The following is a 23,197-nucleotide window of genomic DNA, read 5'->3' as shown; positions in this document are numbered from 1 at the left end:
TCTGAAATATGAGAGGAAATGAGGAGCACTGGAGCTCACCCTGCAGTTGCAGGGCGAATGTGCAAAGGCTATACTGCACCGGAGATCAGGATTAAATCGTGGTTGTTATAGTGTAAGGTAGCAGCTCTTCAAGCTGTGCCACTAACCACTTGATAGAATCAGAATGTTTGAGAATCCTTCAAGTTCCCACACCTGTGCCTGTCTAAAATGAGAATAAAATCTGGCTTTGTGACAGATGTCATTCTGAGGTGGCTTCCTTAACTCATATGTTTAGGTCCTGCCCTCTTTTGGAACAATTCTGGAAAGATATTTTTGATATTATCTCAACAGTTTTGTGTTTTGACTTACAACCCCATCCTATTACAGCAATTTTCATTTGCCAGTGACAGAACATAGATTTTTATCCTCTTCAGCCTGTCGGATGATCACATTTGTTACTTTGGTGGCCAGAAGATCCATTTTATTGAACTGGAAGGAGACCAACCCTCCTACCACATTTCAATGGTTTTCCCAAACTATATCATGTTTAAATTTAGAAAAAATCAGAAGTGACATTTTTGATCCTTTGGTTAAGTTTGAAGAGACTTGGAAACCATATATTCAACATTTTCATATGATGTAATTTGACCTTTCCGAATCCTTCTTATTAACTTAAGATATATGAATAAAGGAGCGGAGTTGACGACATTATTGAACGTATTCGATTTAAGATATTGGTCCAGCCTCGTTTCGTTTGCTTTTTTTTGGGTTTAGTATTTAGTTTTTTGTTTTTTTTTGGGGGGGGTGGTTTCTTTGTATTTTTTTTCCTTCTTATTTCTTTTTTCTCTATGATTAACTATATTAAGAGTTTGGAGGTCTATTACACTTGTATTATTTGAAATCTTTTTTGTACATGTTTATCAACAATAAGATTACTCCAATCTCTCTGTATCAATATTGTTATAATTTTGGAAAATTAATAAAAAGATTTAAAAAGAAAGAAAGGAAATCTGGCATGAAGGCCATCGGGGATGGTAATTCAAAGAACCTTAAAATCAAATGTGCTTGTATCAGCTTTTTAAAAGAGCTGTACATAGAACTAGCAAGAGACCAGGGCTAAATGCAATTCTAGATATAGATGGCTGTGTTTGGTAAGTTGTTGTTCGAAACATTTAACCCTTCCTGGGTGCATTTCATAATTCTATTGCTTGCTGCAAGAAGCAACATTGAGGAACGAAATACAGAGTTGCTGTAATCTGCCAAAAGACAGCACACTCAGGCATGTGAAGATAACAGAAATGTACTGCAAATATTGGTATTCTGGAGGGGTGGCAGGGAGAGCACAGTGATTTGAATCTTGATGATTTAACATAGATTACCTTATTAATTTAAAATGGTGAAATAGAGGTCAGCAAATATGCACTTTCAAAATAGGCAAGAGCAAAAAAAGAAAGCTATCTAAGAAAATATTTTTTGTAGGACTCTGACTCCTCAATATGCAAATAGGAAGATTTTACTGACTTTGTAGTAAAGTGCAATAATTAACTGACTCTGGTAGCCTCCCTACTTACAAATTCTTTAAAGCCACCAAGGAAAAAGTCTTACTTTTGACACGACATTTATTTGGCTTTGCACTGAAGTATGGGTCTTGGACTGTTTGTGGACCTCTGTTCAGAACGCTATTTGCTTGTGGTTATTGTTTGCATGATTTGATTTGTTTTTCTTTTTTTTCACTGCACATTGGGGTTTTTACTTGTCTTTTTCATGGGTTCTTTTGGGTTTCTTTGTTTCAGTGTTGCCTGTTAGGAGACAAACCTCAAGTTTGCATAATGTATACATACTTTTCAAAGTACATTTATTATCAACTTTGTCCAGTAGTTTATTTTCAAATTCAGGTTGATTTATTTATCTTTTTGTTTAAAGCAGGGAGTCCCACAGCCAAGCAGACAGGCACTTCACAAGGTGCACATTCACCCATCCCTAAAATCCATGGCAGCAGCTTCATTGCAACAGCTGTAAAGGTAAGTTTCTCTGCTGCCTTAAAAATGGCTTTGTTGAATTGCCAGGGTACGTTCTACTACATCCCATTCTAAGTCAACTCTTTCTGGAAGGAACAGTGATGTTGAAGGTTATGAGTACCAGAAATCAGTGTTTTTCTTGTCTGAGTTGGATACCAAAGCTAAAGATTTGCTTTGAGCAGTGTCTGTGGCTGATCAGTGACCAGTGAAGAAATCCTGATTATTTCATAAGGAGGCAGTAACCTTTATTGTTTCCTACTAGTGTTGTGTGGCCCATGCCTGCCCCAAAGTTGAATGGTTCTGATGACAATTGGAAACTATTACCAGTGATAGGCGGGCTAGCAACGAGAAAACACAGATTTAAAATAAATGGGAAAACAACACAGAGCAGTAGTTATTATTTTTCAAAACGTATGAAATTTATGATACAAAGCTTGGAAGCATTGTAGAAAAATCTTTATTTTAAATTTCAAAAAGGATTTGGATATGTATTTGATTTGCAGATCTATGAGGAGAGACCAATTGAAATGGACAGTACCTTACAGGATTAACTCAGGCATGGTATGCCAAATGTCTGCCTTCTGCATTGTATAATTCTATGACCTTAACAACAAAATGTAACCATATGTGATCATATCAATCTGTGCAAAATGCAAGTTCACAAACACGTTTAGAGAAATCTATATGCAGCTAAATGTGTTTGGGAAACCTCTGACTATATACAGTGAAATACCAATTATCCCACAACCATTCTTCAGAAATCTTGATGTCTCAGCATCTAGGTGATTTGTTCATCCAGACTGTGTGTGGTGGGCCCCAAGTCCATGGAGTATGTGGCCAGAGCCAGGGTGGAGGGGAAGGAGCTTTGACTCCAGGCTCCAGCCTGTGGGCCAGGTCTGTGACTAGAGCTGGGGGTGGGGTCTGGAATACCAGGATTCAGGAACGTGGGCAGGTTTGCAGCTGGAACTGGATCTGGAGAGGTGCCTCTAAGCTCACTCGGTTCACTGAAATATCCATTATACTTCTGTGTAATGCATAGAAAAATGTGAAATAAGAGTTTGTTTGGATATTAAAAGGAGTGATATATAATAGTCTGGAAATTCTGCTGGCCCGGTAGTATCAGAGTCCAAAGGTTTTGGATTATTGGGAGTGTTACTGTACTTTCTTGGAGATATAAGTTAGGTTAACTGTCAAAGATTGCTATCTTGTATCTGTACTGGAGATTCCTGTTTCAGAAACAAGGTACTCTTACTAATTATAAATGATACTTGAATCTGAGGTGACATGTTTTCTTTCTATTTCTATATAATATTTAAAAAGGCAAAAGAGGAGGTAAGAAACAGCTGTGGCAAGTAAACTGCAGAAAGAGAATTTACATTAAAAAGTTCATTTATTATCAAAGTATACAACTCTGAAATTCTTCAACTCTCTGGGTAGCCATGAAGCCAAGAAAGATTATCAACCCCTAACCACATCCCCATACAAAAAAACACAGAATATAAAAACTACAAGACGGAACAAAAGAGTCTATAGTCCAAAGTCCAAATCTAAAACGCAGAAAACACTCTCAGCAGTGGCAGGCTCTCCCCTCTCCAGTACAGGACAACCGATCAAAAGACAAACAGCCAGCGCTCACCCTCTGCACTTGTTTTGATGTTTCAATCTCCCTTGTCACTTTAATTGACAAATGATGGGAGCTTTAATCGGCAAAATGGAGCCACAAATTGGCTTGTGTATGCTGCCTTTGCCTCCAGGAATCCTCAGAGACTGCAAGTGTGAGAACACTGAAACAATCTCCAAACTTCTGCACTCGCCTTGATGTTTCAATCACCCTTACTGCTTTAACCGGTGAAAAGGGGTCAAACATCGGCTCACGCGCTATTCTGCAGACTTCTCGCCACGAGGTTTGCTCACACTGCCTTCTTTCTGGAATCCTCTCAGAGACTGCAAAGCGCTAAAGCACCCAAACGATCTCCAAACTGCAAAATACAGGCTTCAGCGGTTCCAGAATCACATTCAAAATGAGAAACAAACGTAAAAGGCATAAAAGAAGTGGAAAAGATGATTTCATGATCTATCCAGAAGATGCCGACCAAAGAAATGTAGCATGCAGGCACCACTTGATCAGTCACTAGTACATTTCATATCTTAAGAACTTCCCTACAGGGGAGTTACTTTTGAAGTGGCAAAATATTTCAGAAACACAATCTAGAACATTTTGAAAATACTCAGCAAGTTAGGCGTTATCTGTGAGAGGGAAACAGTTAATATTTCATCAGAACGTGGAAAAATTGCAAATTAAGATGCAAATAGAACGAAAAGAGAGAAGGAGAAAGGCTTGTAAAGAAAGATTGATAGAATTAAATCTTTTTAGCCTAAGTAGACGTAAAAGAGATGGAGACATGGTAGAAGTATTCAAAATCATTAAGGGGATAGTACGGTGGATACCAGTTGCTACTTCAAAATTTATCAATCATCAAGTTCACGGTGCCGTAGGTGGAGACTGGTTAAAGGGAGATATCAGACTAACATCAGGTAGCATTTCTTTACACAGTGAGTTGTGGACAAACATGGAACAAACTACCTAGTTGTGTAGTTGAGAGTAGTATTTTAGAGATTTTCAAATCACTGGATAGTTATGTGACTAGGAATTTGGCAAGCTTTGTTGGGCCAAATGGCCCGCTCTTATCAAAAACTTTCTAATGTAAAGAGGTGGAATATAGGGGAGATTAAATGGCAATTCATTTCAATGTGAGAATGGAGAAAGGAAGGCAATATAGTGTTGGGCTGGAGGAGGTATAAGTGAATCAGTATCATGCGTGTTTAGAAACAGAAGATACTGCAAGCACTCACTGTCTGAAATTGTTGAACTCACTGAATCTGAGATGATATAATATGCCTTGTCAGAAGATGAAGTTCTGTTCCTCAGCACACAACGTGCTATGGGTGGGAATAAACAGTTGACATTTTGGGCCAAGACCCTTCATGTCATGATGAAGAGCCTCAGGTCAAAACATCAACTGTTTATTCCGATGCAGAGATGCTGTCTGACCTGCTGAGCTCCTCCAGCATATTGTGTGCGTGTGTCTGTTGCTCTAGATTTCCAGCATCTGCAGTACCTTTTGTGTCTTATGTCCCCACTTCCACTTTCAGCTTCACCAATACAGTGCACGACACGGAGGACAGAGAAGGGGTAAAAATCAGAAATCTGAAAATACTAGATACCTAAAATAAGAACTGAAGATGCTGGAAACACTCAGCAAGTCAGGCAGCATCTGTTGAAAAAAAGAGAAACCAAGTTGATGTTTCTGTGAAAGAGTTCGAATGATAAATTCCTATTTCTGATGAGGAATATCATCAAGTCAAGCACAAGCACAAGCAGCAGAAGGAATGTCTAATAATGCAATCATACTACTCACATACCTAACAAGCTCTACCTGTCTCAACTATCAATCACACATGGGATGCATTAGTCACTTTAGAATCCACAGAACTATAGTAGAAGCAAGTTATCTTTAACCCAGAGCTATTATTCAGGAAAATCATTTCATAAGACATAGGAGCATAATTGGGCCATTTGGCCCATGAATCTGCTCTGCCATTCAATCACTGCTGATACTTTTTTTTTCTCCTCCTCAACCCCAGTTCTTGGCCTTCTCCCCGTAACCTTTGATGCCATGTCCAATCAAGAACCTATCAATCTCTGCCTTAAATACACCCAACGACTTTGCCTCCACAGCTGCATGTGGCAATAAATTCCACAAATTCACCAACCTTTGGCTAAAGAAATTTCTCTGCATTTCTGTTTTGAAAGGGCGCCCGTGTGCCCTCTTGTCTTAGACTCTCCCACCATGGGAAACATCTTTTTCACATTACTCTGTCTAGGCCTTTCAACATTTGAAAGGTTTCAATGAGATCCCCTCCACCCCATCCTTCTGAATTCCAGCGAGTACAGACCCAGAACCATCAAACGTTCCTCGTATGATAACCCTTTCATTCCTGGAATCATCCTTGTGAACCTCCTCTCAACCCTCTCCAATGCCAGCACATCTTTTCTAAGACAAAGAGCCCAAAACTGCTTGCAGTACTCAAGGTGAGGCCTCACCAGTGCCTTATAAAGCCTCAACATCACATTCTTGCTCTTGTATTATAGACCTCTTAAAATGAATGCTAACGTGGCATTTGCCTTCCTCACCACCGACTTGACCTGCAAGTTAACCTTTAGGGTGTTCTGCACAAGGACTGCCAAGTACCTTTGCATCTCTGATTTTTGGATTTTCTTCCCGTTTAGAAAATAGGCCACACATTTCCACTACCAAAGTGCATGACCATGCATTTTCCAACATTGTATTTCATTTGTTACTTTCTTGTCCATTCTTCTAATCTGTGTAAGTAATTCTGCATCCTACCTGTTTCCTCAACACTACCTACCCCTCCACCAGTCTTCGTATCATCTGCAAGAAATTTCCAGTAATTTGACATATTTCAGATTTCCCATCTTTAATATCTTGAAATTTTTGTATGACTTTTTGAATTGAGTGCTCTTCAAGGGGTTTAGAACATAGAAACCTGTAGCACATTACAGGCCGTTCGGCTCACAATGTTGTGCTGACCATGTAACCTACTCTAGAAACTGCCTAGAATTTCCCTACCACATAGCCCTCTATTTTTCTGAGCTCCACGTACCTATCTAAGGGTCTCTTAAAAGACCCTGTTGTATCTGCCTCCACCACCGTTGCCAGCAGTGTATTCCACGCACCCACCACTCTGTAAAAGAAAAAACACAACTTACCTCTGACATCCCCCTTGTCCCTACATCCGAGCACCTTAAAACTATACCCCCTCATGTTAGCCATTTCAGCCCTGGGAAAAAGCCTCTAGCTACCCACACGATCAATGCTTCTCATCATCTTATACACCCAGGTCACCTCTCACCCTCCCTCTCTCCAAGGAGAAAAGGCCAAGTTCACTCACCCTATACTCTTAAGCCATGCTCTCCAATCCAGGCAACATCCTTCTAAACCTTCTGTGCATTCTGTCCATATTATCCACATGCTTCCTGTAGTGAGCGGACCAGAAATGAACACAATGGTCTGAGTGGCATCTAACTAAGAACTTATATAGCTTTAACATTACTTCATGGCTCTTGAACTCGTCCCATGGTTGATGAAGACCATCACACCATACGCCTTCTTAACAGCACTGTCAATCTGCGCAGCAGCTTTGAGTGTCCTGTGGACACAGACTCCAAGATCTTGCTGATCTTCCATACTGCCAGAAGTCTTACCATTAATGAGGGAGTTAGATATGGCCCTTGTGGCTAAAGGGATGAGAGGGTATGGAAGGAAGGCTGGTACAGGGTTCTGAATTGGATGATCAGCCATGATCATACTGAATGGCGGTGCAGGCTCGAAGGGCCGAATGTCCTACTCCTGCACCTATTTTCTATGTTTCTATGTCTATGTTTCTATTATATTCTGTTTTCAAATTTGACCTACTGAAATGTACCACTTCACACTTATCTGGGTTGAACTCCATCTGCCACTTCTCAGCCCAGTTCTGCATCCTATCTATGTCCGGCTGTAACCTCTGACAACCCTCCAGACTATCCACAACACCCCCAGCTTTTGTGTTATCAGCAACTTACTAGCCCACCCTTCTACTTCCTCATCCAGGTCATTTATAAAAATCACAAAGAGGAGGTGTCCCAGAACTGATCCCGGCAAAACACTACTGGTCACCGACTTCCATGCAGAATACAAACCATCTGCAACCACCCTTTGCCTTCTGTGGGTAAGCCAGTTCTGGATCCACAAAGCAAGGTCTCCTTTGATCCCATGCTTCATTACTTTCTGAATGAGCCTTGAATGGGGAATCTAATCAATTGCCTTACTGAAATCCATATACAATACATCCACTGCTCTACCTTCATCAAGGTGTTTTGTTACATCAAGAAATTCAATTAGGCTCGTAAGGCACGACCTGCCCTTGACAAAGCTATGCTGATTATCCCTAGTCAGATTATATCTCCAAATGCTCGTAAATCCTGCCTCTCAGGATCCTCTCCAACAACTTGCCCGCCACTGAAGTAAGACTCACTGGTCTATAATTTTCTGGGTTATCTCTATGCTGTTTCTTGAACAAGGAAACAACATTTACAACCTTCCAATCATCTGGTACTTCTGTCGTCTCTATTGATAATGCAAAGATCATTGCCAGAGGCTCAGCAATCTCCTCCCTTGCTTCCCACAGTAACCTGGGGTATATCTCGTCCAGTCCCGGCGACTTATCTAACTTAGTACCTTTCAACAGCTCCAGCACATTCTCTTTCTTAATGTCTATACTGTACTCTCAAGCGTTTCAGTCCGCTAAGTTACCCCCACAATTGTCAAGATCCTTTTCACTGGTGAGTACTGAGTTCATCTGTCTGTTTATGATACTCCTTTCATTAAAATAGACACATCTCAAACCATCCAGCTGAGTGCACCTTTGCTCTATCATCTGCCTATCCTTCCTCACAAACTCCCTACAAGCTGTGTCTACTTGTTCACCAACCACCCCATCCTCTGCCCCTTCACTTCAGTCCCTACCCCCCTGCAAATCTAGTTGAAACCCACCCTAATAGCATTAGTAAACCTTCCTCCCAAGATATTGGTTCCTCTCCAGTTCAGGTGGAACCCGTCCCACTTGTACAGGTTCACCCCTTCCCCAGAAAAGGTCCCAGTGATCCAAGAACTTGAAATGCTGCCCCCTGCATATCTCCTCAGCCACTCATTCATCTGCGCTACCTTCCTGTTCTGACCTTCACTAGCTCGTGGCACTGGGAGTAATCTGGAGATTACCACCTTGGAAGTCCTGCTCTTCAGCCACCTTCCTAACTCCCTCAACTTGCCGGGCAGGAGCTCTACCCCTCTCCTGCCTATGTCATTGATACCAACATGTACCACAACCTCTGGCCGCTCACCCTCCCCTGCAAGAATATTCTGCAACCGCTCAGAGACATCCTGGACCCTAACACCTGGGAGGCAACACATTATCCTGGCATCTCTTTTGCAGCCGCAGAATCTCCTATCTGTCTCCCTAACTATTGAGTCTCCTATGACTGTTGCTCCACCTGACTTCACCCTACACATCTGACGCTCTGGTCTGGCTGCTGCTGCCTTGCCCAGATAGGTCATCCCCCACAGCAGTATCCAAAGGGGTATACCTGTTGCTGAGGAGAATGGCCACAGGGGGACCCTGCACTGATTTCTTTCTCCCTTTACCTCTCTCGGTGTTCACCCATCCACTCCCCAAATTCTGCACTCTGGGTGTAACCACCTGCCCAAAATCATATCTATCATTGCTGTGCCTCCCGGATGATACTAGGTTCATCCAACTCCAGCTCTGGCTCCTTAATGCGGTCTTTTATGAGCTGGAGTTGGCTGCACTTCTGGCAGGTGTAGTCATCAGGGAGACTATTAAGTTTCATGAATTCCCACATCCTACAGGAGGAGCATTCCACTGTCATATCTGCCATCCTGCCTGCAGTGTACAATGGACAACCAAGACCAAATCTTCTGAACTGTTATTTTGGCCTTAACCTCTTCTGGTCGAAGCCTCCTAAGTCAAAGCCTGACGCACCTACTCTCACAATGGCCGCCCCACTTGTCCTTTCTGTACTTTTATGAACTTCGCATTGTGCCCTGTTCCCGCTGCTGATTGTGCCTCCGGAATGTCCGAACGCCCACGAAGCTCTCCTTTCATACAAGCTTTGCCGACCTGCAAGTAACCTCCTCGAAGTCCTGTGCTCCCGCTGCTGATGGGCCTCTGGGATTAATGAAATAAAGTAGGCGTTAATCTTAAATCCTTTGATTGATGTAAATGACAGAATATTTCAAATATTTAATTGATTATAAAAACAGGAGAGTTCTCCTACTGTGCTCAACAATATTCCTGCATTATAACAAATATATTTAAGAAGTACTTAATTGGTTGGAATGTACTTGGAGGCACCTGAGAGTGTGAATATCATAATTTAAATGTATTTGGCAACATTTCTCAACCCAGGTTACTAAAACATTAGTTATTACTCACCATGCATAAGTTAGACACTGTATTTTCCATTTTTAAGTATTTACCTTGCAAAATTAGTAATCGATTATGAAGTACTTTGGATTGTTTCATGCTTTAAGTTTCTTGTTTAAAAGTAATTTGTTCCTGATTTGTTACAAAATACCACTTGACCATTCTCTGTGGTTTAACCCAACAGAAACTAACATAATCGAGGCAATAATCAGTGTCTGGGAATACATCCAATCACTAATTCACTCAGCTTTACATGAGTGTTAATCTCATTGCCCCACATGTCACTCAGGAATTTCATCTAATTTACAGCGCACATTACTGATGAATGTGATTTCAAATTCCCCTATAATGTAGAATTTAGACCACCAAATGAGTTGGTTGCGTTAACATTATTCAGTGTTGACTTCTTTATATTGTCAAGAAAGAAGAAGGAATAAATTTGGTTTTGCCTGGTGTGGAGGCTTCAAAGCATAGGCTCCATCATGGCAGTAGCTACCCCAACATCGAGGACATCTTCAAAAGGCAGCAATCCATCTTTAATACCCTCACCACCTTCTCATTACTACCATCAGAAAGGAGTACCACAGGAGCCTGAAGATGCACACTTGACGTTTTAGGAACAAGTTCTTCCACTCAGCAATCAGATTTCCGAATGATCCCTGAGCACTGCACCACTATTTTGCTCCTTTTTTTCACTATTTATATATATGTTTTTTCTTATTGTAACATATAGTAATTTTTTTATGTATTGCACTGCTGCCACAAACAACTAATTTCACATCAAGTCAGTGATAATAAAATTGAGTCTTATTCTGCTAGTAATTTTTAATATTGGTTTCATTCCTGCAAGTTTCTGTACAAACTAACAGCAAGCAAATTAGAAGTATAAAAAAAGACTATAAAATATCATATGTAGAAAGATTGCGAAGTCCAGGGCTTCACAATCAAGTATCTTAAGAGAAACTGAGTAACCAGGGAAGGAGTCAGTCCCCTTAGAGACCATAAGTGTGCTTGAATCTGGGCAATGTCCTATGCGAATACTTCTCACTTCTATTGCCTGAGAGAGAGTTCAGGGCAAAAGCTGATGATGTTCTAATGCATCAGCAGTAGAAAAATGCCAGATGTCTTGGGAATCATAAAGGTGATTAAATCCCAGGCCTGCTATGCAGGCAAGGAAAAAGATTGCTGAGGCCCTTACAATTTAATTTTACATCCCTGTTAGTAATGGGTACAATATCAGACGACTGGAGGATAGCAATCTTTATTTAACAGCAACTTGAATAAAGTAGATAATTATAGGTCAGTCAGTCTCATTAGTGTAGGCAACTTTTGGTAAGGCTTTTTGACGAGACCCAGTGTGGGAGACTGATTCAGAGGTCAGAACCCATGGGGTCCAGGGCAAATTCTATTAGTCAAATAATTTGACTAATAGGTAAACCATAGAAACTACAGCACAGAAACAGGCCTTTTGGCCCTTCTTGGCTGTGCCGAACCATTTTCTGCCTAGTCCCACTGACCTGCACACGGACCATATCCCTCCATACACCTCCCATCCATGTATCTGTCCAATCTATTCTTAAATGTTAAAAAAGAACCCGCATTTACCACCTCGTCTGGCAGCACATTCCATGCTCCCACCACTCTCTGTGTGAAGAAGCCCCCCCTAATGTTCCCTTTAAACTTTTCCCCCCTCACCCTAAACCCATGTCCTCTGGTTTTTTTCTCCCCTTGCCTCAGTGGAAAAAGCCTGCTTGCATTCACTCTATCTATACCCATCATAATTTTATATACCTCCATCAAATCTCCCCTTATTCTTCTACGCTCCAGGGAATAAAGTCCCAACCTATTCAACCTTTCTCTGTAACTGAGTTTCTCAAGTCCCGGCAGGTAGTGGAGGATTGCTTTTCTGATTATAAATCTGTGAACTGTGCTGTACCAGAGGATTGTCACTGAGACCCTTGATGTTTTGTGATGCACATTAATGACTTGGATGTGAAGGGACAAGGTATGACAATAAGTTTTTACTGATAATGTGAAAATTGATGTAGGTAATGAGGAAGGTTGTTTAAGGCAACAGCATAATATAGGTCACAGTCAGGCAGAGCAATAGTAAATGGAATTTAATTCTGATAGGTACAAGCTGATCCATTTTGGGAAGGCAAACAAGGATAAGATGTGCACAATAAATCGTCGGGCCCCAGGGAGTCTTGATAAATATAGGGACCTTGAGATCCAAGTCCATAGGTGCCTGAAAGTTTCCAATTGTGTTTAAGGTGGTCAAGGAAGCATATGGGATACTTGTCTTCATCAGTTGTAGTATAGAATACAAGAGATGAAATGCCGTGTTACAGATTTATAAAATAATGGTAACACCATTGCTGGAATAACGTGTGCCGGTCTGGTCATCACTCTGTAGGAAAGATGCGGTTGTGCTGGAGAGGGTGCAAGGGAGATTCACCAACATGTTACCTGGATGGAGCGTTATGGTTACAATGAGGGAGTGGATTGGCTGGGTTTGCTTTCCTTAGAGTGGAAGAGGATGAGATCTGACCTGATAGGTGTTATGTAGTGAATAGGTAGGGTAGATGGTAACAAATCTCTATCACATGGGGTGGGGCCCTATCATTTATTCTGTATTCCTACCCTTGATTGCCTTCCCAAAATATATCACTCAACATGGGACAAGAGGGCATGGGATTAAAGTGAGAGGTAGGAAGTTTAGAGACGATCTGAGGAAGAACCTCTTTCTCAGAGGTGATTGGAGTTTGGATTGCTGAGGAGATCTCACAACATTTAAGAAGCATCTGGAAAGAGCTGTGGCCCTAATGTGGGCAAATAGGGTTTGGGTACAACAGGCAACATGGACTTGGTGGGCTGATTGGCCTGCTTCTTTGCTGTAGGTCTGTATGGTTTGTTTTATATATACCTGTTAATATCTGAAAACATCTCAAGATAGTATAATCAGGTAGAAAATGGATGCTATGTTGAAGAGTATGTGCAGTTTTAGATTGGATCTTTAAAGGATAAAAGAGAAATGTTCTAGGAATTTTGTAAAGGGATCTAAAACTTCCTGCTTGATATGGCCAGCAATGTGTATGGAGCCATGGTGGCTACATAGAGGGATGATAATGTCCAGTACCAATGACAGATATGATAAGTGAATGGGGGAGTAGAAGGAAGTGTAGGGACAAGGTCATTCATGGAAATTATAAACTGAAAGTATAAAGGGACTGTAAGCACAGGCTGTTGAACACAGGAGTGAACGTTGAGTGGGAGTAGAGGGAAGGGTCACAGCAGTTGAATTTTAGATGGCCTGAAGCTTACAGATGTGCAACTTGTTAAAGTGAGTTGAAAGACTTGAATGTGGAGCTGATTCAGGCGTGACAAAATAAATTTTTGTTGCAATTGTTTTAGCCAATATATTTATACAGTCTAACAAATTCTATCAACACACACAAAATGCTGGAGGAATTCAGCAGTCCGGACAGCATCTATGGAAAAAGTACAGTTGGCACATATGGTTGGTTACAGGTCATGCCTGTAGGGAGTTTGTATGTTCTCCCCATGACTGAGTGGGTTTCCTCTGGGTACTGTGGTTTCCACCCACAGTCCCAAGATCTATCAGGTGTTGCTGGGCAGTCTGGCTCAAAGGGCCTGGAGAACCTATTCTGTACTATATCTCAATCAATCAATCAATAAATACATATATAAATAAATTAATACATACTTTGGATATGTTATCCTTTTCTCTTTCCCTCAGTCTTAAAGGTGGAACCTGCCTGTTGAGTAGCTCTGGCTTTTATTTTAAATTTCCAGTTTATTATGCTTTTAGATTACTATTTAAAATAGTGATAATTCTCACCACAATAAATTGTTACTGGTCACCATATAGTTGAATGCCTATTATTGTTACTTGTAAGCCACAGGCTGTCGCCCAAAGCTAATGATGACAACCAATAAGTTATTGGTGTTGCTTGAATTTAAATTTGTTATGTCTGTATCTGTGGGCACTGGCCCATCTCTTAACACGGTGTGACTGGGCTGCATTTTTGTTTGCTTCGTTTGCATAAAGAATTAAGTGTTTGCAGTGAGTTGTTTCTAGATTGAATTTACATTTTTTTTCAGCAGGAAGATGCGCTTTTTGCAGCTATGCCACCTTTGTGTCCCATTGGAAGTCATCCCAAGGTCCAGAGCCCTAAACCTGCGACTGGGGGTCTTGGTGCCTTCACCAAGGTAAGAGTTGTTTTGTGGAACCTGTAATTTAAAATCTTGTTTTTTCTTTACAACTCTTTTTAACGTGGATGTTAGTCCTTTGAATGCAGTCTCAGACTTGCTATGTTTTTTAATTAGATGACTGACCACAGATCTCGTGAACTTGGTTGGGGCACGGATGATTTGTCATATAGTCACTTTCTGTTCGTTGGCAATCCAAAAGGGAGAAAATCAGAGAGTATCCATTGCAGGACATTCACTAGATATCTGTCAGCCAAACAGCCTGGGTCATTGGCTTAGACTCGTGTTACTTTTGCCCAAGCCTTGGCCCAAGTCAGGTTACATGACACAGCTTGCAATTAATAATAATCTAGGCCGAATCACAGTTATCAGAAGTCTTCGTCGTGTGTCGTTTAAGCAACGAAATAAAGTAAGAGAGCTTTTTTTTAATTAAAACAAAATTCAAAATCGTTCACCTTCACCTTGCCTGCCAGAGCAACCTCGTACCTCTTTTAGCCTCCCTGATTTTCCTCAAAAGTCTTTTGTATTTCTTAAACTCAATTGTTCCTTGCCACTTGTGCCTGCTGTGCACTTTCTTCTTCTAAACCAAGGCCTTAGTATCCCTTGAAAACCAAGATTCCCCTAAGCCAGTTAGTCTTGGCTTTTATTCTAACAAGAACATATAAACTCTGTACTCTCCGTGTTTTATTTACCAAACATCCCTTTGCCAGAAAACAACTTATCCTAGTACACATCTGCCAGATCCTTTTTGATACCATTAAAATCAGGCTTTCCCTAATTTAGAATCTCAACATGAAGATCAGTCCTATCCTTCTCCATAATTATCTTGAAATTAATGGACATGATCATTAGATCCAAAGTGTACCCTACACACACTTCTTTCATCTACCTTGTCTTGTTCTGTAATAAGAGATCCAGTATCACGTTCTCTCTGAAGGTGTCCTCTAAATATTCAATAGGGAATCCCATTATCATGTTCAACATTTTCTTATTTCTCAGTTCCACTCATGTAACCTCTGTAGACAAGGCATCCAGTCTGTCCTGCCTGAACATTGCTGTGACACTGGTGAAAATCTTAAATAATCTAATTCTGTTAACTATCTTAAGTTAAAAGCAATGACATTGTACTGTGAAGACACGTAGTCCTCTTTTATTGTCATTTAGTATGTATGCATTAAGAAATGATACAATATTTCCTCCGGTGTGATATCACAAAACACAGGATAGACCAAGACTGAAAAAACTGACAAAACCACATAATTATAGCATATAGTTACAACAGTGCAACAATACCATAACTTGATGAAGAAGTCCATGAGCACAGTAAAAGTTCAAAGTCTCTCAAATGTCCCACATCCCACGCAGACGGGAGAAGGCAGAACTCTCCCTGCCATGCCGACCACAGTCCGACTCTGAGTCATCCGAAAACTTTGAGCTCTGATCAGCTCTCCGGCACTGAGTACTGAGCACCATCTCTGTCAGAACGATTCGACCTCAACCTCGGTCGCCAACAGCAGGCAAAGCCGGGAATTTTGAGGCCTACCCTCCGAAAGATTCCCGACCACGCAGTAATGACAGCAGCAAACGAGCGTTTCAGAAATTCCTCCAGTTGTTCCTCTGTGCTTTCACGTCCATTCTCCATCAAATCAGAATTGTCCACAGAGTGTAGGATAAAATGTTTCCTCATTCAACATTGCCTCTTTTTTTTTTGCATACAGAAAATTTTAGCATATAATGTAAGTTATCTGTCATCTTACAATCTTACACTCCTGTAGTGATTACATCCAAATAAATAGACTTGAATATTACCATTTTTCAAGATAGCGATGCTGTGTGATTGGGTTAGCAGTGAAGTTGATGAATATCAGGCAGAGCATTTTTAGATATTATCAGACTCTCTGTTTGCATGTGAATATTGTTCTATTTTAGTACAGACCTCTGTGTTATCTAGGCCTTACTATAAAACAATGCATACTGCTTCTCATAAGCTTAAGAGGTTCTACAAATGCTGAAAATCCAGAGCAAACACACACAAAATGGTGGAGGAACTCAGCAAATCAGGCAGCATCTATGGAGACAAATAATAAGAGTTGACTTTTCAGGCTGAGACCCTTCATCAGAACTGAAAAGGGCGGGGAAAGAAGCCAGAGTAAGAAAGTGGGTGGGGGGTACAAGATGTTGAGTGATAGGTGAAACCAGGTAAGGTGGGTGGAAGTAGGGGTGATGGAGAGCTGGAGGTGTGAAGTAGAAGAGGTAAAGAGCTGAAGAATACAGAACCTAATAGAACAGGTGAGTGGACCTTGGGGGTGATGGGCAAGAGATGAGAAGAAAAGGGGTAAGAAGAGAGCCAGAAAGGGGAATGGAAAAAGAGAGAAAGGGGTTGAAATTACTGGAAGTTCAAGAAATCATCGTTCATGCTGTCAGGTTGGAAGCTACTCACACAGAAAATGAGGTGTTGCTCCTCCAACCTGAGAGTGATTTCTTCGTGGCAGTAAAGGAAGCCTTAGACCTACATGTTGGAATGAGAATGGGAAGAAAAATTAAAATGGGTGGCCATGAGAAGACACCTTTCGTAGCAGACGGTGGTCAGAATAGGGAAGTGGCCCGAACAGTCCTTGCGGGTGAAGCGGCACTTTACCTGCAAGTCCATTGGAGCTGTCTACTGTATTCTGTGCTCCTGGTGCAGCCAACTCTACAGCATTGTGACCCAATGTAGACTGGGAGACCGCTTTGTTGAGCAACTTAGTTCTGTCAGCTTCAAGAAGCAGATTGACTTCAAGAATCACAGTTAAATACAGTGTTGACTTTTTCCATTGATTTACTTCAAATTTACTCATGGTCCTTCATTGTGCACACAGTTTAAAAGTTGCCCTGAGGTAGGTGTTTCCATCTCACGTTCGTAATGTAACTGTTTTGTCTGTGTTTGGGGTTGAGGTGCAAATTGTATGGTCTGGAACTGAATACTTCTGGCAAGAGCCAGAATGTGTAACAATAAACAGGGGTTTTTTGAGTTTTGGCTGATTAGCGCTGTCAGTAAAACCTTGTATCACTGTGGATGAATTATGGTAAGCTTCAGACAATGGTAATTGGCCTGTTTTTTTGTGGACAGGGCATTCTTAGACATTTGTCCACTTATGAAGCTCTGTCTAGGCCACTTTTCCTCATCTCAAAAATATTATGGTGATAGTGACTGATAATAGAGACAACTTGAAATCACTTTCTCCTTTCTCTCGAGGCTATTTTCAGTAGTGTAGTTAGTTCTATTTATGCCAGTTATTTGATGGAAGCAATTGTGTTGAAATCAGTTTGGAAACAGTGAACCTTTAACCTGTTTTGCTTGTTAAATATATTTTCCATGGGGGTGACTCACCCCCTAACATTTGAGGGCTTTGTTATAATTTGCAAAGCACTAGCTGTGAATGTGATCAGATGTTCTTAACTTGCCTGGATCAAGACAAACATCCTGGGTGATTGGTACTCCAACACAACAAGAAGCATTTATTCTTTCTACCACTTGCACACTGTGACTGCATGATGTAACATTGATCTCATCTATAGCAGTTAGCTTCCTTGGCTGCTCTGAACACACCTGCCAAACCTGCAACCTCTACCATCGAGATAAGGTCTTAAGGTTCATTGAAGCACCTTAACCTGCAGGTTACGCACCCTCATAATCTGGAAAATTGTCATTATGTTTCATTCATGCTGGGTTTATATTCTGAAATTCCTTCAACAACTCTGAGGAAGTATCTTAGATTTATAGAGCTATGCAGCACGGCAACGAACCCTTTGGCCCAATTTGTTTATGCCTACTGCGAAGCTTTCTGGCTAAGACAACCGGAAGAGCTATAACACTTCAAGAAAAGGAACCTCACTATCATCTTCTCAGAGGCATTTGGGACTGGACATTTAATTTAGAAGGCGCGTATAAGTTGAAATTACTAAGAGATGCAGAAATCTGGGTGCTGGAAAAATGGGATAGAATTCACCAAAGATAGATTATCTGAAATTATTAAACTTAGTGTTTAGCGGAAGACTGCAATGTGCTAAGTCTGAGCATTGGTTGCTATTCCTTGAATAAATGTTGAGATTCATTGGAACAGCATTGGGGCTAAAGACAGAACAGTCGTGGTAGTCCACTCATTTGTTACTCAAGCCATCCTTGTTGTTTTCTGTGCCCCTCATCTCTTAAATTTCTGCAGATTTCTAACGTTTGTAATTTTGCTACATTAATGGTTTATGATTCCTGAGTCATGAGCTACAAGGAAATAATTTTAAAGGAAGAATAAAAAGATTAAATGAGCTAGTTTACACCTGTTTCCTTTTTATTTAACTTAAAAGCGCACATTGCTGGAAAATCATATAACACTGGTGGTGAGAGATACAGAACAAATATTTAAAGTCAGTTACCCTTTGTCAGATTATTAACTGTCTGGACATCTAATGTAGAAGATCTCATATTACATCTTGCACCTCCCCCTATCCCTCTCATTCCCCCTCGCCCTCTTATTCTCCCTCTCTCTCATTTCTACAAATTGTTTCATGTATTAAAACAGTGACCACACTTAAAAGGTTTTTAATTGGCTGTGAAGCAAATTGAGATGTTCTACAGCAATGAAGGGTGCTATATAAGTGCAAATACTTCTGTCTTGCTATAGAGCATAGAACATAGTGCTCTAGAGCATAGTACAGACCCTTCGGCTCACAGTTGTGCTGATTTTTTAACCTATTAGTCTAATCCTTCCCTCCTATATCGTCCTCCATTTTGCTATCATCCATGTGTCTATCTAATGTATCTGCCTTTACCACCACCCTGGACAATGCGTTCCATGCACCCACCACTCTGTGAGTGGGGGAAAAAACTTAACCTCTGATATCCCCCATATACTTTCCCCATTCACCTTAATATTCTGGCCCTTGTATTAGCCATTTCCATCCTGGGAAAAACTCTGTCTGCCCATTCAATCTATGCCTCTTAATATCTTCACAAATGAAGGATCATTCCTCCACCAATATTCTTGAACTTTCTCACCTTCAGGCATCACAAAGTGATTTGATGTGAACATCAGCTTATTGGTTGGTAGGAGCAGCTTTGTAGGACTAAATGGTCTACTTTTATTCACATTTGTTAAATGCTGTGAGAGAAGATGGTACTAGTAACCTCTAGGATCCACATTCCAGACACGCATCTTTCCTAGGATGAGGGGTGGTCATCTGTTAGATCGGAACTTGGATATTAATTCCATGTCAAGAGCATACAATTGCAAACATCCTCCTCCCCCTCCCCCCCTTAAGATAATCAGTCTTGCATTTTCCCAAAGCTAGGATTGAAACTGGGGGAATACTATGAGAAGGGTCAAGGGAGGTAGGATGGAGTAAGGCTGCTCTAATTTGCTTTAATATTGCCACTAAGACGAACATTGACAGAGCTTTTGCACAAGAAAATGAACGCCGTGTGTGGCGATGTGGGAGTTTACAAGTGTTGCCTTGTTTTATCCATGCCCTTGCATGGGGTTGACCTCAGCTGTGCAATGCTGCAGAGAAACATAATAAAACAATCACCTCATTCACACAATATCACTCTGAATTAATTGTAGCTACATACCTGAATAATGTCCTTTTTACTGGCCTCTCGGAAGAATGGATGGCATGAACTGAGTAATGAATAAATTTGTAGTAATATAAACATGGCTAAAGAAAGAATGAAAGGACCGTTAGCTTGCAGCTTGGAAAGTGGCACTTCTGAATGAGTGAAGGGTGGAGGTACTCTGAACCTTGGTGTGATTGCCTCTCATTCCTCTTTCTGCTGACCTACAATTTCCATCTGGTCCAGAAACATTTTAAATACTGTCTTGCACCCCTCTTCCACTCTCACTCCCACCTGAGAGCTCTGTCTCCATAATCCTCTTAGTTCTTATACTTCACCAGGATTCCTGATCTTAATCAGTCCACCAAAAGCACTTTTTTTCCTCTCCCTCTGTTTATTTTCTACACACTGTAATTCCATTACTCAACCTTACCACCTCTGTTCAACTTCAGATTGTATATTAAAAACTTCTGTTCACCTCAGTATCTCATTTTGCCTGGCAGTTCTCCTGTAATCCTCCACTATTTAAATGTTTGTTTTTGTATTATGAGGTAGTGAATATCTCATGATGGAATAATGAATAAGGCGACACTTTTGTCTGGATGATATTGGTTCATAGGGTGTAGTGATGTTTAAACATAGGAGCTATTCAAGGTACTGCAACGAATTTGCGATAAAACGAAAATAAGGAATACACGACATGCTTAACAGCAGCTTTAAAGTGCAATAACCAATTCATTTTTCAATTCTATTGCTTTACTGAGAACTCTGTAGAAAAAAGTGTAGATACCTCAATTGATGTACATCTTCAACCCCCTCTGAATTCATTAAGTTGAATACAAGTGCTTTTTTTTTGTATTTTCCTCCTCCTCCCTCAATGTTAAGAATTTCCAAATGTAGAAACTGGTCATTTGGTGTAACGCATCTATGATGTATACGAAATGGAGATAGACTAGATCAGTTGGTCCATCGAGATTGCTCTGCCTCTCGTCAAGATCGTGACTAAACACCTTTTCCCTCCACTGTCCTGAATCCCATAATTGGGGTGGCACGGTTGTATAGTGGTTAGCACAGCATTTTTACAGTACCAGTGACCCAGGTTCAATTGCACCACTGTTTGTCCATTCTGTCTGTGACCGCTCCTGTTTCCTCCCATATTCCAAAGACATACAGATTAGTAGATTAATTGGTCGCAAGGGTGTAATTGGGCAGTGCGAGCTCTTTGGGTTTGAAGAGCCTGTTACCATTCTGTATCTCTAAATAAATAAATAGCCAAAAACCTATCAGTCTCTGCTTTAAATGAATTTAATAACTGACCTTCCACACTTTCAAAGATGGACTACGCTCTACATGAAGTTTTTTTCTTATCTCAGAAGTACATGACTGATAAGCGCTTATTATGAGACTATGATACTTTATTCTAAATAGTTACTTACTCTTGGGCCAGGTGAAATATTCTCCCTGCATTCAGCCTTTTGTGTCATGTGAGCTCTGTTAGTTTTATTTAATGAGATCTGTTTTTTGCCATCTGTGGAGCCAGTCTGGTGATTATTTTGCTGTACTTCCTCTTTGTTAAGTAATTCCTTTTTTTTTGGGAGGTAAGACAACCAACGCTTTGCGCAACATTTCCAAATGTGATCTAATTACAACACTATATAATTATATTGAGTCATCTTAACTCCTGTAGAAGCATAAGAGCAGGAAATAGGTTATTCAGCCCATCAGGTATGCTCTGTTACTCAATAAAATAATTGCCAGTCTTCTAACTCAACACCACATTACCACTCCCTCCCTAAAATGTTAATTTACTCTGTCTTAAAATTTAACCCTTCTCCATGGTAAAGAATTGCATTGGTTCATAACCCTCTAGGTGAAGAATTATTTTCTTTTAGTGAAGAAATAAGGTCATACAGTACAGAAACCGTTGTTGTGGCGGTCTCCTTCCTTGCTGACCCTCTGTATAATCCCATTTGCCAGAACCTCAGTGCCATGGTGACGAAAGGTTGTCAATTTCATGAGACTGTATGCCTCTATCACCTTCTCAATCTGTCTTACATGTCTTACCCTAAGTGAGACTCTAGCTCCATTTGGAAGGGTTGGTTAGTAAATTTGCAGATGGCACAGAGGTTGGTGTTATGGACAGCGTAGAAGGTCTTCATAGGATTCAGTGGGATATAAACAGAACACGGAGCTGGGCAGAGAAGTGGAGTTCAATCCGAAAAAGTGTGAAGTGTTACAATTTGAAGGATTGAACTTGAAGGTAGAGTAAGGGTCAATGGCAGGATTCATAGCAGTGTGGAGGAACATAGAGATCTTAGAGACCAAGTCCATAGCTCCCTCAAAGTTGCTGCACATGTTGATAGGATGGTTAAGAAGGCATATGACATGCTGACCTTCATTAGTCAGGGAATTGAGTTCAAGAGCCATGAGGTAATGTTGCAGCTTTATAAAACACTGGTTAGACCAAACTTAGAGTATTGTGTTCAGTTCTGGTCATCTCATTATAGGAAGTCAGTGGAAGTTTTAGGAAAGTATAGAGGAGATTTACCTGGATGCTACCCCTATTAGAGAATATGTCACAAGGAAAGATTAAGCAAGTTAGAGCCTTTCTCTTTGGAGCAAAGGAGAATGAGAGTTGTATAAGATTGTGAGAGACATGGATGGAGTGGACAAGCAGCATCTTTTCCCCAGAATGGTAATGGCCAATGTCACAGAACATTAATTAAAGGTGAGTGGAAGAAAGATGTCCTTTTACACAGTAGTAGGTGCATGGAACACACTGCCAGGAATAATGGTACAATAGGGATATATAAGAGTCTCTTAGATAGACACATGGATGCCAGAAAAATAGAGGGTTATGGGTGTGTAGGTGGATTAGATTGATCATAGAGTAGTTTTATGGTCAGCATAACGTTGTGGGCTGAAGAACCTATAATATGCTGTACATGTTCCATGTTCTAGACTCCTCCTCACCCAGAAAAGTATCTTCACCACTTGAAACCTGTTGAGGCCTTTCTGAATTGTGTACTCTTCAATGAGATTTCCTCTCATTTTTTCTAAACTCCGGTAAGTATGGGCCTAGTTCACCTGGTCTATCCCCATATGGCCATTCCAGTCTGGTGTTTTTTTTGTTACACCCTCCCTATAACAAGTTTATGATAAGGATATCAAACTACACACAATTCTCTGGGTATGGTCCAACTGATGTCCTGATAATTCCAGTAAGATATTCTTTCTCCTTTGCTTAAATCTTCTTGCAATGAAGACATACATTTATTTCAAACTTCTAGCATCTGTAGCTGTTCTGATTTTC

At 40.7% G+C, this 23,197-nt stretch overlaps 1 protein-coding gene across 4 annotated transcripts in view; it reads left to right on the top strand.

Annotated features, from left to right (window-relative positions):
* The window catches only part of yeats2 (YEATS domain containing 2), a 173,507-nt gene that overhangs the window by 46,875 nt on the left and 103,435 nt on the right, over positions 1–23,197 (top strand). For 2 of the 4 annotated variants that reach the window (XM_072255690.1, XM_072255689.1), the window contains 2 exons: positions 1,903–2,000; positions 14,190–14,297. In XM_072255690.1, the coding sequence (XP_072111791.1) occupies positions 1,903–2,000; positions 14,190–14,297 (206 nt within the window). The remainder of the gene's footprint in view (positions 1–1,902; positions 2,001–14,189; positions 14,298–23,197) is intronic. The other 2 variants (XM_072255691.1, XM_072255692.1) reach the window with 2 other exon arrangements.

Source organism: Mobula birostris, chromosome 4 (assembly GCF_030028105.1).
Source record: "Mobula birostris isolate sMobBir1 chromosome 4, sMobBir1.hap1, whole genome shotgun sequence".
Classification (NCBI taxonomy): domain Eukaryota; kingdom Metazoa; phylum Chordata; class Chondrichthyes; order Myliobatiformes; family Myliobatidae; genus Mobula; species Mobula birostris.
The sequence above is the reverse complement of the archived record's forward strand: the minus strand, read 5'-3'. Positions and strand labels throughout refer to the sequence as shown.